The sequence below is a fragment of the Eulemur rufifrons genome, chromosome 3, assembly GCF_041146395.1.
Source record: "Eulemur rufifrons isolate Redbay chromosome 3, OSU_ERuf_1, whole genome shotgun sequence".
Taxonomy (NCBI): Eukaryota; Metazoa; Chordata; class Mammalia; order Primates; family Lemuridae; genus Eulemur; species Eulemur rufifrons.
In genome coordinates this window covers 22506161-22520960 of record NC_090985.1, presented here as the reverse complement: position 1 = coordinate 22520960, position 14800 = coordinate 22506161, and the positions used below count along the sequence as shown (strand labels likewise).

The following is a 14800-nucleotide window of genomic DNA, read 5'->3' as shown; positions in this document are numbered from 1 at the left end:
TATAGAAACATAAACTAATTTTATATTGTGTACAAGACTTGCTTTAGTTCCAAAACTACAAAAAAGTTGAAAGTGAAAGGAACAAAAAAGACATTCCATCCAAACCATCACCAAAGAGAGCTTCAAGACAGAATTTGTTACAAGAGACAAAGAAAGAAATTACATAATAATAAATGGCTCAATTCATGAAGAATATATAGAAATTATAAACACATATGAAGCTCATAAAAGAAACCCAAAAATACATGAAGCAAAACTGATAGAATTCAGAGGAAATAGACAGTTCTACAATAACAGTTGGAGAATTCAATACCCCAATTTCGGTAATGGATAGAACATATAGACAGAACATTGACAAGAAAATAGAAGACTTCACCTACACTATAAACCAATTGGACCTAACAAACATATCAAGAACACTCCATCCAACAATAGCAGGATACGCATTGTCTGCAAGTGCACAGGGAGCATCGCCTGGAACAGACCATCTGTTCAACCACAAAACAAGTACCAAATTTAAAAACTCTGAAATCATACAAAGTGTCTCTGACCACAGTGGAATGAAGCTAGAAATCAGTAACAGAAGGAAAACTGGAAAATTCACAAATATGTGGAAATTAAATACATTCCTAAATAACAAATCAGTCAAAGGATGTACCATAAGAGAAATTAGAAAACAATTTTGAAATGAATGAAAATAAAAACACAAGCTATCAAAACTTATGTGATGTAGCAAAGGCAGTGCTCAGAATGGAATTTATAGCTATAAATGGCTACACTAAAGAGAAAAAGAAAGTTTTCAAATCAATAACCTAACTTTATACATTCAGGAACTAAAAACAGAAGAGCAAACTGAGCCCAAAGCTAAGTGAAGAAAGGAAACAACAAAGATTGGATAAATGAAATGAGATGAGAAAGACAATAGTTTGCTGGGCTTATGGGCAGGTCAGAGGGCATGCTGATTAGTGACCCGAAAGCTCACAGGGCCCGGACCCCAAGTGCCAGACTTCCACACTCTAGGTGCTGCTGTGTCCAATCCCTGAGTCCTGCCTCCAGAACTCTGAATGCCTCAGAGAAGGAATTAACACTTTGAGCTGGTATTTATGATGCCATTTAAAATGCTTTGCTTTAACAACCAGGATTTTTCAAATGATGACACCACATTCTTCCTTTGTGGAGCCAAGAGAAAGGGCACATAGGTGGACAGACAGAAACATGATGTCTAAGTCAGCAGCCTCCAACCTTTTGGCACCAGGGACCGGTTTCATGGAAGACAATTTTTCCATGGCCCTGGGAGAGAGGGGGCGCAGAGGTGGAGTTCAGGCCATGATGCGAGCGATGGGGAGCAGCTGTAAAGACAGATGAAACTTCACTCACTCTCCCACCACTCACCTCCTGCTGTGTGACCTGGTTCCCAACAGGCCATGGACTGGCACGGTCTGCAGCCTGGGGTTGGAGTTTGCAGGTCTAAGTGACACTCAGAAGGCCACCTGAGGCATCCTCACCAGAGTGGCCATGTAGCATCTTCCACAATGCAAGGATGTGGGTTAATTTTTGTGTTGGCCTTTACTCACTGCGCAGAGAGGGTTTGTTTTTCCATATTTGGAGACTCAACAGAGATTTTCTACCTGTCTGCCAATCAGTATCATTCCTCTCAATTTCCATGATAGAGGTCTGACTCTAAATCTCTATTTCCACTGTGGCAACTCATTTTGTGACAGTCTATCATTCCCCTTAAGTGGTCAGGCAAATATTCTGGAACTGTCTGGAGTTTCTGTGGATGAGGTAAGGGCAGGTTGTTCTTGCTATCACTTAAATTATTGAGCTCAGAGTTACCAATGCCCAAGTGTCATCAGCTTAGAAGAGGTGCACTAATTTTTAGCAAACAGTGTGATAAAACAGGCACGAAAAAGCCCCTCCACGGGTCAGCTGCATCTTCAGGACACAGAGGCTGCTTCACAAGTGGTGTTGACTGGTCTGCACTGTGCAACTTAGCGCAGCAAAGAGTCAGATTCTTGTGGTGGAGGAAGGGAGCATATGACAGGGACAGTAATGAAACGCATTTGGCTCCACTCTCCTTACCATTAAAAGACGTACAAATTCTGAAACATTAAATTCTATCAGTGGCTACTGTACTTATGTCAAGTTTCTAAAGACACCTTGAATGTGAAGCTGCTACAGCTCATGCATAGTGTGTTAGGCTCTTGCTACAGCACTGCAGCCTCTCGTTAGTGTCTGTGTTAGTTTGCTGGGGCTGCCATAGCAAAGCACCACAGACTGGGCGGCTCAAACAACAGAAATGTGTTTTCTCACAGTTCTGGAGGCTGTAGGTTTGAGATCAAGGTGTGGGCAAGTTGGGTTCCTTCTGAGGCCTCTCTCCTTGGCCTGTAGATGGCGTCTGCTCCCTGTGTGTTCCCATGCTCTTCCCTGTGTGTGTGTCTGGGTCCTAATCTCCTGTAATAAGGACTCAGTGGTGTTGCATGGGGGTCCACCCTAATAACCTCGAGCTAAATTAATTACCTCTTTAAAGGCCCCATTTCCAAATACAGTCACATTCTGACATACTGAGGGGTTCAGACTTCAAGATAAGAATTTGGGGGCAACAGAATTCAGCCCATAATCATACCCAATTCATTCCATCTCACTTGCGGCCCCACTGGGTTTCTGGGGTGACCAATGACGGCAGAGACCAACAGAGAAAGTGAGGAAATCTGCAATGAGTTAAATTGTGATTGCTGGACAGTGACATTTAAAAAGGTGGTTACAACTTTTGAATTCTTAAGAGAAATTGTGTTCTATTTCATACCTCTCTCATGAGATATTCTGCAAACCTATTTTTGGCTACTTTGCAGAGACACCAATACCTTTTTGCTTCTTTGGAGACAACATTAACACAGGTACACGAACACACCTCAGAGCCCTTATAAAGGAAGAAAATATATTCCACGTCGTTTTTAAGCCTCCATGTGATGTCAGAGCTCCCTGTCACAACTGAAGGGTGGAATGAAGTAGGTTGGGAAGGAGGCGAAACCACAGGGCAGTGAGCAGGGTGCCTCACTTCTCTGCATGGAGGTGCAGCTCTCACGGAGACCCCGTACCCACGTGGCTAACAAGGTTAAACAGACATCTCTGGCTCAGGCACCGTGGAAAAGCTCTTTCCACTTGTATTTCCAACAGCCCTGGAAGATGGGTATTATCTCACTCCCACAGGCACAGACCAATTAGGTAACTTCTCCCAAGTCATGTAATTAGTGGCAGAGTTAGGATTCCAGCCCAAGCAGAAGAGTGCCAGAGCCTGCACAGACGTTAGAGTGCAATCGAGAATTTGCAAGTTAGTTAACAAGCTGTAAATCCTTGACAGGGTAAGTCCAGGTAGTCCTTCACAAGGGTCTTGGCATCTGTATTCAGAAGGAATAATATTATAGGAGAGAGAAACTGAGAACAAGGAACCAGCCAGTGAAGGTGCAGCCTTCGGGGGCTGAGGAAGGGGCCTGAATGGGTGGCGGGTGGGGGAGGGACATGAGGACCAGCGAGTGCCCTGAGGTAGAAAAAGAGTGAAAAGCAGCCAGAGACAAATGGCCCCTCCTGGTCAGCACAGAGCTAGGCAAGCAGCTGCTGCTGGAGATGAACTCCGGGCTGCGTTTCAGGCCTTGGTCCCATACGGATGAGGAGGTGTCCTAGGGCCACAGAGAATGGAACCAGGGCTGGAGTGTGTTTTAAAGCATGTAAGTAAATAGACAGAAGGTGGACTCATGGAAACTAATAGATTTTCAGAAAAGATACCCAAGACTGAGACTAGAAGAAAAAACATTGGAGAAAACTGACATTCTGTGAGCCCAGCTGTGCCTTTGGGTCCTTGGGGCTTTGGAAAGGTCCCAAGTCTCAGTTCAATCATGTACAAAATAGGGCAGAAACATATGCCCAACCGCCTTGGAGAAGAGCACACAACAGACCGCCAGCGGCTGCTAATAACAGATTTTAGTCCTAAAGACAGGGGACATGAACAGCTCTGTTACCCAAGAACACAAGAAGACACAGAATGATGCAAGAAAGAATGATGAAGGCCGAGAGACTCAGATGAAGGAAGACCCAGGGGAAACTGGATCTCACCAGATCCCTAACCACGCTGGAGCAGCTTCTATAACTGGGGGAGGAGGGAAGTACAACAATCTGGCGCCAGGAGGAAACCGGTGTGTGCGTACCGGGGCTGCAGGCAGGGCTCTCACGCAGCGGCTATCTCAGGATCGTGATCATCTCAGAACGGCCCCCACTGACCCCCAGACGCCTGCAGGGATGACTGAGACCTCACGGATGAGAACGGAGACACTGAGTGACGGTGGGTCCTGTGCAGTGGGGGACCCAGGACGCACATCTGTCCTGTCTGGGGACAAGGTACATGTTCCAGGCACTTTGCTAGTTTTGCTGTAAGAAGTAAAAGCATTCAGAGAGAAGTGTACTGTTGGATGGAAATAGAACCCCTCCCAAGTTTTCATTTTGACACTTGCAGCATGAATGCTGTGGCTCTGCGTACGGGTCCTGGTCTGCAGGTGCAGGGTCTCGCCCTGCTGTCCGGGGCAGGGCTTCCTCACACTGCGGCTTTGCTTCGGCCTCCAGCCTGGTGACCTTCTCACTGGCAAAGCAAAGCAGTCGTGCCTACTCCACAGATGGCCGCAGAGGGACTGGCCGCACGTGGCACTGCCTGGCCTGTGGGGGCTCAGGAAAGGCTCCGGCCCTCGCCCTAGCAGTTCCCAAAGGCCCAACCAAAAGTAACTAGTCTTGAATCCTCAGGTCCTGGTGCACCTCTCGTTCTCATTTCCTGCTGCTCCCTAACTGGCCCGCACCTGCCCCTCAAGGAAACCCTTTGTACTATTCACATGGAGTCCCACGCCCGCACTTCTGCTCACACTGATCCCTGTGTCCAGCCGGCCAGCCGCTCCAGCCCTTGCCCAGCCACTCCACCTCCTGGGCTGGGACCCACAGCCCGCCACACAGCCCTGCACAATCACCGCATGTCGCCAGGTCGCCTGCCTCCCTTTGCGGGACTTCAGGGTGAGCAGCCACAGGCTCCGCACACACTTTGTAAATGAAACTTCAAGAGGACAAAGGGATGGGGCAAGTGGGCAGGCAGCAGAGGCTGAATTAGGGCCTGGGTGAGGGAGGGTACGAGGGAAGGTCTGCTCCACAGTCTCTGCTAGTTTGTTTAAATGAACACACCAGAGAGGAGCCCAGACAGATGCTGTGTCTTGCCTGTCCCCCACTCAATAACGTACTTGAGTCAGAGGATTAAAGCCCATGCCCTGGACACACACACCCACTCACACACCACCCACTCACACCCACACATTCACACTCACCCACACACACCACACACTCTTGCATTCCCGACACATCCCCACAAACAATACTCTCACGGCCCCCTCTCACCTGGACAAAGGTGAGCTCCAAACCCTACCAGGAAAGGCTGGCATCTGCCAGGCCCTAAGCTGGGCTCCGGCTGGCCTGTGACCACCGCTGCCTGGGGCTGGGTCCTGGCAGGTGGGCACCCGGGCAAAGGCTTTAGTAACATGCCCTTTGGCTGAGAGTCCAACTGAAAATGTCTAGTCCGATTGCATCTATTTGTGCCAGGTGTCTCCGTTCAGGGATTGCACAAGGGCAACATATTTAAAATGGCATTCGACATTTCCCCGACCCCCTGGAGAAAGCCCTGGTGCCCTTCCAGTGGGCCATACATTCGCTCCTTCAAGTCGTCATCTCAGGGAACAGCACTACTTTTGTAAGACAGACCTGCGGACACCTCCCATATGTCACCCCATTTCAAATCTATCAACAAGTCCCGTCAGTTCTCCTCCAAAATGTCACAGACTGTCCATTTCTCCCGCATCCACAGCACCTGCCTTCCACAGAGCTGCCTTCATCTCTCTCCCGGACGTGGCATCACCTGCCCCACCTGAGCACTTCACTCCACCTGGATCTTGATCCTCCAAGCTGTTTTATTCCACAAGGCAGCAGATTCCTCAATTTAAGTCCCTGCAGGGGTCCCCAGTGAATTAGGGTGCACTTGACTCCACAAACTGGCCTTTGTTTGTCTCCTTAGACGTGCTGAGCCCTGGCACCCCCCACACTCCTCCTCTCACCTCCCCACCTCCCAGGGCACCGACTTGCTCAGGGATGCCTCTCCTGACCTTGCTCACTCCCTGCACAAACTGCCCCTCCTGCTCTTCTACCCCAAGTCCTTTTTCTTCTCAGTTTTCATGCTAACAGACAATAACAATGCTTATCTTTAACCGTGTGTGTTTATCGACCTTATTGCTATTGCTTGAAGCATTACAAAAAAAAAAAACGACTTAGACTCTACTGGGGAAAAAACTAAGTTCAATAATAAAAATTTGACTAGCAATGTGTATGAGTTTCATGTTAGATATCTATGAAAATATTCTTAGTTTATTTGATCATTCATACTTCTAAAATGCTTTAGAAAAATCACCCCCATTCAAAGATTGTAACACTCGAAGTATTTTAAACCTTCACTTAAGCCCAAGGATTCCTGGAGTCCCCTGGCTGTGAACCTTCACATGCTCATCTGAGTTACAGGAGAAAGCAGCTGGCTACTGCTGGTCTACGGGGTGCACACAATTCAAGATTCCACGGCACCTGGGAAACGCTTTGGAGGCATGGAGGACCCGGCCACATCCTCCTTCTCCATAAGCATCAGGCAAATGCCTAATTGTTTTCAGGTTAAATCCAGAAAGCCTTACTGCCTTAGCACACAACTGTGAGACAGTGACTGCTCTGAATTTTCTCCTACCTGGCTAACATTTATGGGTTGTCACAAACTCAAGGCCTGGAGTACGCATGAGATGAGACCAGCAATTTCAGCCTACTAGGAGGACCACAGTCTTCAAGCTGGTTGTCCACCTTTTTCCAGGTGACCACAGAGAAAAACTCCCTTTAGCTGCCCTCTGACGTGACTCAGGGCCCAGGTGTCCCAGAGCCTTGGAGGCAGGTGTAGGTGGCTGCTTGCTGGGGGGCAAGGGGGGTAAGGACAAGTTCCTTGGCTCTGAGCAACCTCAAGGCGGCCACAGACCCACCAAGTGGCCTTGGGAACACTCACCAGAAATGCAACACTTTATTTCCCTGAGAGCGCTTCTGTGACAGCAGTGCTTTCCTGGCGCTCTGAACCCTCTGTCCTGTCTTCCCCTCAACGTAAGCAGGCGTGGTGCCACCCCAGGAGTCTCTGCAGGCTGACCAGCAAGCACAGCCTCCTGCGGCAGGTTTCCTAGATATTGCATTGAAACAGGGAGAGGCAGGCAGGTTTGGGAATTTGAGCTTTATTGATAGGCTAATTCCTGTGCATTCACTTTCACCTGCTGCATTTGCCTCATCTGTGAATGGGGATAATGATGGTACCAAATTCTTAAGAGCGTTCTGTGGATTCAATGAGTTTATATATTCTGAAGAGCCTAGCACATAACTAAGGCCACATACATTTTCACAAATTAATTAGCAGATGAGCTCAAGTGGTTCTTTACACTCAGATATAACTGAGTGTCTGGGTCTTTTCTCTGTAAGGCTTGAGCTGGGAGGCCTGCAGCTGAGACAGGAGCCTGCCAAATCCCAGCTCTGAGGTGAGATCACTAGAGATGCCCGGAAGCCTGGAGGAGGATGTGGCCCTTAGCATGCACGTGGCTCTGTCCAAGAAGGTCCCTGCTCCGGCCAGGCAAGAGCTACACCAGGAGTCTGGCTTCTCTCTCACTAGGACTGAGGGTGTCCACAGCTTTTGGGGGGGGTCTGGGCCTAAGAAAGCAAAACTGTGCTGGAGGTGGTCCATTTGTAAAGGACAAGGTGTTCTTTGTAAAATGTGTACTTAACAGCCGGAAGAATGGCTGGACTAGGATGAATGACTGAAATTACTGCAGAACAACCTTCACAACAGACCCACAATATTTCTGGTCATGTTTTCTAACCAACTATGCAAGAAATATGTGTTAAAATAGCCTCATTTGTATGCTGCAAGTACAATTTTTTAGCCAAACATAAACCTCTTTATAAAACTGGGATCAACCTAAGCACTACTCTTCTCTGTGAAAGAGAAACTCTCTGGTTCTGCTAAATCCCTCATACTGAGGTCTAAGCAGTGAGATTGTCCTGTATAAGAAACGGTGTCTCATTCATTCCATTATCATTCATTCCTCCACAAACACGTGGTAAGTTCCTCCTCCACCATGCACTGGTACTATACGGAATATATGGAACTCCACACATGTATCATACATGAGTGTCACACATGTATCATACATGAGTGTCACACATGTATCATACATGATTGCCACAGTAATTTTCCAAAGACACTCAGTGGGAGAACACGGAACTTTGGGAAATCAATTGCAGTTTGCAAAATGCTCCTACCACACCCAGAGGACCAAGAGCCGAAGCAGGGAGGCAGCAGGTTGGTGGAAGGCAGAGGCTCCCAGGGAGATGTGTGGGAGGCAGTGGGTCTTCAGCGACTGAGGAAGTGAGGGAGGGTGTGGCTGCGTGCCTCGGGGAGCCCGGCCAGAGCAGACAGAGGTGAGAGCAGTAGCGTGCCAGTCAGGCTACATGTCTCCAACCTCGGGAATGAGGTTCCTTCTAAATTAAGTCAGGACAAGGGAGCTCTGTAAGACATATGTCCCCAAAGGAAAAGAACAAAGCTGATGTACTAGAAATCCTGAGATGAGTAACTGTTACGCATGCTTTTTTAATAGACTGGTTGCTAATTGCATCTTATGTAGCAAAATGGGTTGACGCTTCATTTTCATATATACAGTGTCAGGGAGGAAGTAATAGAGGGAACTGCTCCTCCCATTGTTAGTGGGAATAAAATTACCATATTTTTTCTAGAAAACAGTTTGAAAATTTGTATCAAACGATTTATGTTTTATCCAGTTCCTGGGATTTATTCAAAGGGCGTATGTATGTGCTTGCATCCCCATGTTACCACAGGGGGAAAAAATGGAAATGACATGAATTTTTGTTAGAAACTATATAAAGACAGGATAACCACATGATGGAATGTGATGTATCACGAAGTTTCAGAACAATATTTAATGACATGGGAAAATATTTTCAATACTATATATTATAAATTATAAAGCTACTTAACGAAAACAGTTTTCAGAGAATGACACCACACAAAAACTATAGGAGACTATGTGCATATAAACGTAGATATACACACATGTATTCATGTGTGTCTACATACAGAGACACATATACAGGACACACACCAAAATGTTAACATTGATTCTCTTCGGTCTTCATGTTATCATAACCATATTCCATATTTTGTGATTTTCCATGTTTTAATTAGCAGATGAGCTCAAGTGGTTTTTAAATCATATTTTAATTCTTTTCAATAAAAATAAGTGTTACCTTAAAAATTTCAAGAGTCAGCCAATATATCTGTTGGTTTTATGAAAGAAGTTTTTAACTAGACACTGGTATACGTATGTATAGATAAATGCGCTTGTACATATACACAAACACATCTCAGTGTCTAGTTAAAAACTTCCAGACATATATGTATAATTTCCTTCAACTATATTACCCACAAATCAAGGATGTATAACATAAATAATTTTCTTCAAGTTACCTATTATACTAAAATAGATGCATGCTATTGAATTCTACCCGTCAATGACCAAGCAAAAATGTGACAATGCCACCCCCAAGTGGCCATTCAAGGAATACACATATTTATTAGCCAATGTTGGAAGCAGAGCTCTGGGGATGGCATGTAGAACGGATCATACTTTATAAGCATGCTCTTGAGGATCCAATGGGAAATGTTTGCCACTCTCTTTGGGCTTTACTCTGAGCAGCTGATAAACTTTAGCTTCAGACCCAGTAAATGAATGACTCACTGAGGGTAGACAGTTCTTCAAAACCAAGTGTGATTTAGTGCCAGGCAAGTGCCTCTGGCTTTTTGCCAGACATTTTGGGAGCAAATGGCATTCAGGGCTTACGTTCCCTTGGCTTCTTTTGAATCACCTATGTAAAGAATTCCATCTGGCTCAATTGTGTGTGTCTTTGAATACTAATTTAAAGGATTTCTGGAGAATGGTGAGGATTTTCCACAAAAAATCCTATTCAATATGGTTAACTATGATTTATTGTATATTTTCAAAAAGCTCCAAGAGAGGATTTTGAATGTTCACAACACAAAGAAATGCTGAATGTTTGAGGTGATGGGTATGGTAATCACACTGATTTGATCATTACACATGATATACACGTATCAAACTAGCACTCTGTATCTCAAACATATGTACAATTATTATTTATCAACTAAAAATAAAAGAGAAAAAATTTTAAAAATCCTATTCAAGTACAATAATTTCCATGGAGTTACTTTTTATGAGATGGTAACTGTACTTTTGCATACATTTCTAGATGTTTGTCTTAGGTTAAAAGGACACCACATAAACCCTAATTTGTTCTATGCTTCCATGTTTCATTTTTTAAAATTAGGTCCAAAGTAAAAAAAAAAAAATTAAAGATACAATTTTATTCGAAAAACTTACCAAATTTTTATATTTCTCCAATGTCTGGTATCAAAAGTAATATCATAATAGACACCTCTGTGTATGAAGCTTCGTCCATATGCCTAGTTATTTCCTTCATACTGATACTATGTGGGAATTACTAGATCAAAGCATATTGTTGCTTTTACACGGCTTGACAGGTGTGGCCCAGAGCTGATCAGAAAGGCATAGCCACAGAAGCCCTCGATAATTGGGTGGGGGCATCAGATCACCGTCCATGGAGTGATTTATATTTTCACCAGTAATGTGTATCGCCATTTCACCATCTTCCCAAAATCAAAGGTAGAAATGCTATCGCATTATAGCCAGAGCTCTATCCCATTAAAATTCATAACACTTGGAAGTGGAACTATTTCCACTTTCCAAATGTTGTATATGACTGAAAAGGAAAACTCATTACCAACTTAGCAACTCATTAGCTGACTTCCTCTGCATAAACAGCCACTAATTACTCTGCTTCTCACCTCTCCCCAGCTTCCTTCTGGGCATGACATTCTGAGGAGGGTAAGAAGAAGGCCAGCCTATATCTAATAATGCTGCGTCCCTCCAATTTTCAAATCTGGTGGATTAAACAAGGATATTCCTCAGACCCAAGCTCAAATTCCTGTTGCCCCCTCACTAGCTGTGAGACTCTGAGCTGATTTCCAAACACCTCTGAGCCTCACTCTCCTGTTAATGGTCACAGTGTCACCTGGCTGACAGGGCTGTTTGAGGACTGAAGGATTCTATGTCTGTGAAGTTGCCTGGTACACAGAGCTCAGTAAGAGGCCCCCCTCCTGCCTCTTCCCCTTCTAAACATCAGGCCTAACTCCCCAGCCCATTCAGGCAATAATGCGCCAGACAAGAACACTGCATTGTCTTCTAGAATTAGAGCTGCATATTTTGTGACATACCTTTCAGGCTTTGGACCTAGCTACAGTCTCTCAGTGATGAAAACCAAGGATCACTGTCCAATGAGGACTGTGGGTATTTCTATTCTATGAACAGAACACAGGGACCCTCACAACAGCCACATCCAATCATTCCTCCCATGTGGACCTCCTAGGAGCGTCTAACACCTCCGACTCTCCACACCCACTTTCTGTGCTCAGTCTCTCTCTGTGCCCCTCCTTTTCCACAGAAGGATGACCAAGGACTTATTCTTAACCCTGGCAACGTTTCTCAGCTTTTCAACATACTTCTCTTTATTGAGAAGGCACCGTCCAAGGACACTGATGTCTCCATCCATGAGCAAAACATGTTCCAGGTCAATGTAAGGAAAAGCCAAGCATGAGGAATGGCACGAAATACCAACATGTATGTTATAGGCTCACTCATCACACAGCTTCTTATGGGGTTGGTACAAGACAAATCAAGTTCTACTGTCAAATAGGTTTGGGACACAGTGTGTCAAAGTGTTCCTCAGAACTGTGGTCCCCAAACCCCAGACCAAGGACCAGTACCAGTCCGTGGCCTGTTGGGGACTGGGCTGCAGAGCTCCACCAGCCCCCACTTCCACCACAATCCATGGAAAAACTGTCTTCCATGAAACTGAGGAACTGGTGGGCCACACAGCAGGAGGTGAGGAGAGGGCAAGGGAGCAAGCTTCATCTGCATTTACAGCAGCTCCCCATTGCTCACATCACTGCCTGAGCTCCGCCTCCCACCCTCCACCCCACCCCAGTCTGTGGAAAAATTGTCTTCCGTGAAACCCATCCCTGGTGCCAAAAAGGCTGGGGACCACTACCTCAGAACATATAGGAAACACAGCCTCTGAAGGTGACAGTATGAATGTTATTTTCTATTATGATTATTTCTTTTAAATACAAAGTTTATTGTGAAAAACTACAGCAAGATAGAGAAATTCCAATAATGTCTACTTAAATGCATGGGCTTTTTTGTTTTTCTTAAAAAAACTTGACTTTCATGCTTTTTTTTATTAATTTAAAAATATTTTCTGAAGCCTACTTAGACCCACCATGGAAACTTTGAAAAGCTATAAAGGAGCCTTTCTTGCTGGTCAATTCATTGATTTACTCAAGGGCAATGAATAATTCAGAATTTTAAAAAATAACTAGCGGTTATTTTAAACTAGAAATGCTAAAAATTAACCCCAGCGTTGGAATGTTATCAAAGCATGTGAGAAATAGTCTGTTAAAACGTCCAAAGGTTGCACAACTGCAAGCAAAAAAAAAAAAAAAAAAAAAAAAGCTCTTAGATTTTTAAATACAATCTTTATAAAATAAATGTTCCCTATCTGACATTATCTGGGTCACTATTCCAAAGATGCTCTTGAGCTGTAACCAAATAAATAAGTACAAATAACAAACGGACATGGACCTAGGGCAGCCAAGGGACAAAATGTACCCGATATTACTGTGGGTGGATCTCAAGGATGAAAATGCTCAAGACACACACGATGCAATCCTCAAACCCATCCTCCTAACAATCCTGCTGCATGGCCCTTGGAAGAGGACGGGCTGCTGCGTCTGTCCCGCACCGTCCCTCTGCCCTGCCCGCGCCCGCGCTCACCGCATGGTGTAGAGCAGCGTGCCGTCGTCCTCCAGCCGCAGCAGCTTGTTGGGCGTGGTCATGTTGTGCGCGATGGACTTCTTCCCGTTGTGGAAGAACGTGTCTGGGGTCCAGATCTTGCTGGCAAGAAGGTTGTTGAGCGGGAGGCGCTGCATGGGCCCCTTAAACCGAAGCCTTTCATCTTTCCAGCTTTGTCGGAAAAACACATCTATGGTATATTCCTAATGCAAAGGAAGGCAATGAGGTGACGTCAGAGTAAAAGAGTTCTTAGCAGTTGCTTTCAGCGTTTATTTAGAATTGTCTGCGTGGGGCTGCGCCCTGGGACCTACCATTTCCGTGTCGGACACCGGGCCGAAGCTGGTGACGTAGATGTCCGTCCTCACCTGAGTGATTCGCTCTGAAACACAGACACAGGTTCCTCGGCTCGCACCGACTCACCCTGCGCTGTCCTGACCGCCCTTGTATTCTCAGTCTATTAACTGGTTTCACTCTTTGCAAACAGGGGGCTTTTACAATGTGTTTGGTAAACTTGGAGGCCTCGACAAATACCAAATGAAGCCAAGCTGCTCCAAACTATAACATGAAATAAAATACCCATCATATAAAGAAAGCAGCTTGGCTGTCATGGTACTTCTGCCCCCTGGGGAGCAGTCCTGAATATTTGCCGGCTGAGGCCTGGCTGTGGGCACTGGGTGGTCTCACAAACATCTGACCTCCAGTTTCCTCCTCTCTAAACCCAGAGCAATAATGCCAGCATGCCAGTGCACAACCCTGCCTTCTCCATACATAGTGGCTTTAAAAAGAGGTGGACAATTTTGGATGAGGATTGCTGACTCACAGGAATTTCCCGTCAAAACTGGAGGCACTGGGTGATGTCCAGGGAAGGGACATAAGAGAAAGTGCCCACAAGTGTGCCCTGAGACAGGGATGGCCCACTTCTCCTTATATGGCATTCTGAATTGTTAGAAATTCCTACTGTGGGACACTACCACTTCATTTAAAATTACTTGGAAAAACATACAATGATAAAAGCAGCTAATAATATTGGGGGAAATTTGTATGTTCCCAAGGCACCCCTGAGCCCTGAAACCTCCTGTGGTCGTGAGTAGGACCCACGCTCAGAGTGCACTGTAGTCTACACTAAATAATCCCAAGCCACTCCACAGTATCGCCATGGGCTCAGAGGCTCCTTGGGGTCGCACCTCGTTGTGTGATGATCATCTATTTGCACGGTGTGTATTTGTTCATGGGCAAGTGTTCGTATGATGCTGGGTATTGCATGATGCACTGTGCCCATCTCCCCACTGAGATGCCAGCTCCAGTCGGGCACCCCTTAGGCCCTCTGTGCTATTCTCCCATCCTGCACAACTGAAGGCAGGAGGACGAGAGGATGTCACAAGAATTGACAGCAGCTCAGTGGATTTCTACGTGCTTTGATCCTTCTGGGTGCTGGGACTCGGCTGCTAGACACAGAAGCCTGGGTACATAATTCAGAGGGCAGAGTAAGATGCTGTCAAGGAGCCTGTGCGGACTTTTCTTGTCCATAAGGCAGAGGAATGGCAATTAATGCTTTAAGTGAATCTCCCTGTTAAAAATGCAAATACTGGATAAGAACTAAACTTTTCCCTCCAAGAATGTGTTTGCTGGAAGGTTTCTACCTCACCTGATACAGCAAGTTCAAACTCACCACATCTAAACTGGTTACAGCC

At 45.6% G+C, this 14800-nt stretch overlaps 1 protein-coding gene across 2 annotated transcripts in view; it reads right to left on the bottom strand.

Moving 5' to 3' along the window:
- Positions 1–14800, bottom strand: part of GABRA5 (gamma-aminobutyric acid type A receptor subunit alpha5) — a 69806-nt gene that overhangs the window by 39589 nt on the left and 15417 nt on the right. For both annotated transcript variants that reach the window (XM_069465827.1, XM_069465828.1), the window contains exons 5-6: positions 13421–13488; positions 13092–13312 (exon numbers count right to left, since the gene is read on the bottom strand). In XM_069465827.1, the coding sequence (XP_069321928.1) occupies positions 13092–13312; positions 13421–13488 (289 nt within the window). The remainder of the gene's footprint in view (positions 1–13091; positions 13313–13420; positions 13489–14800) is intronic.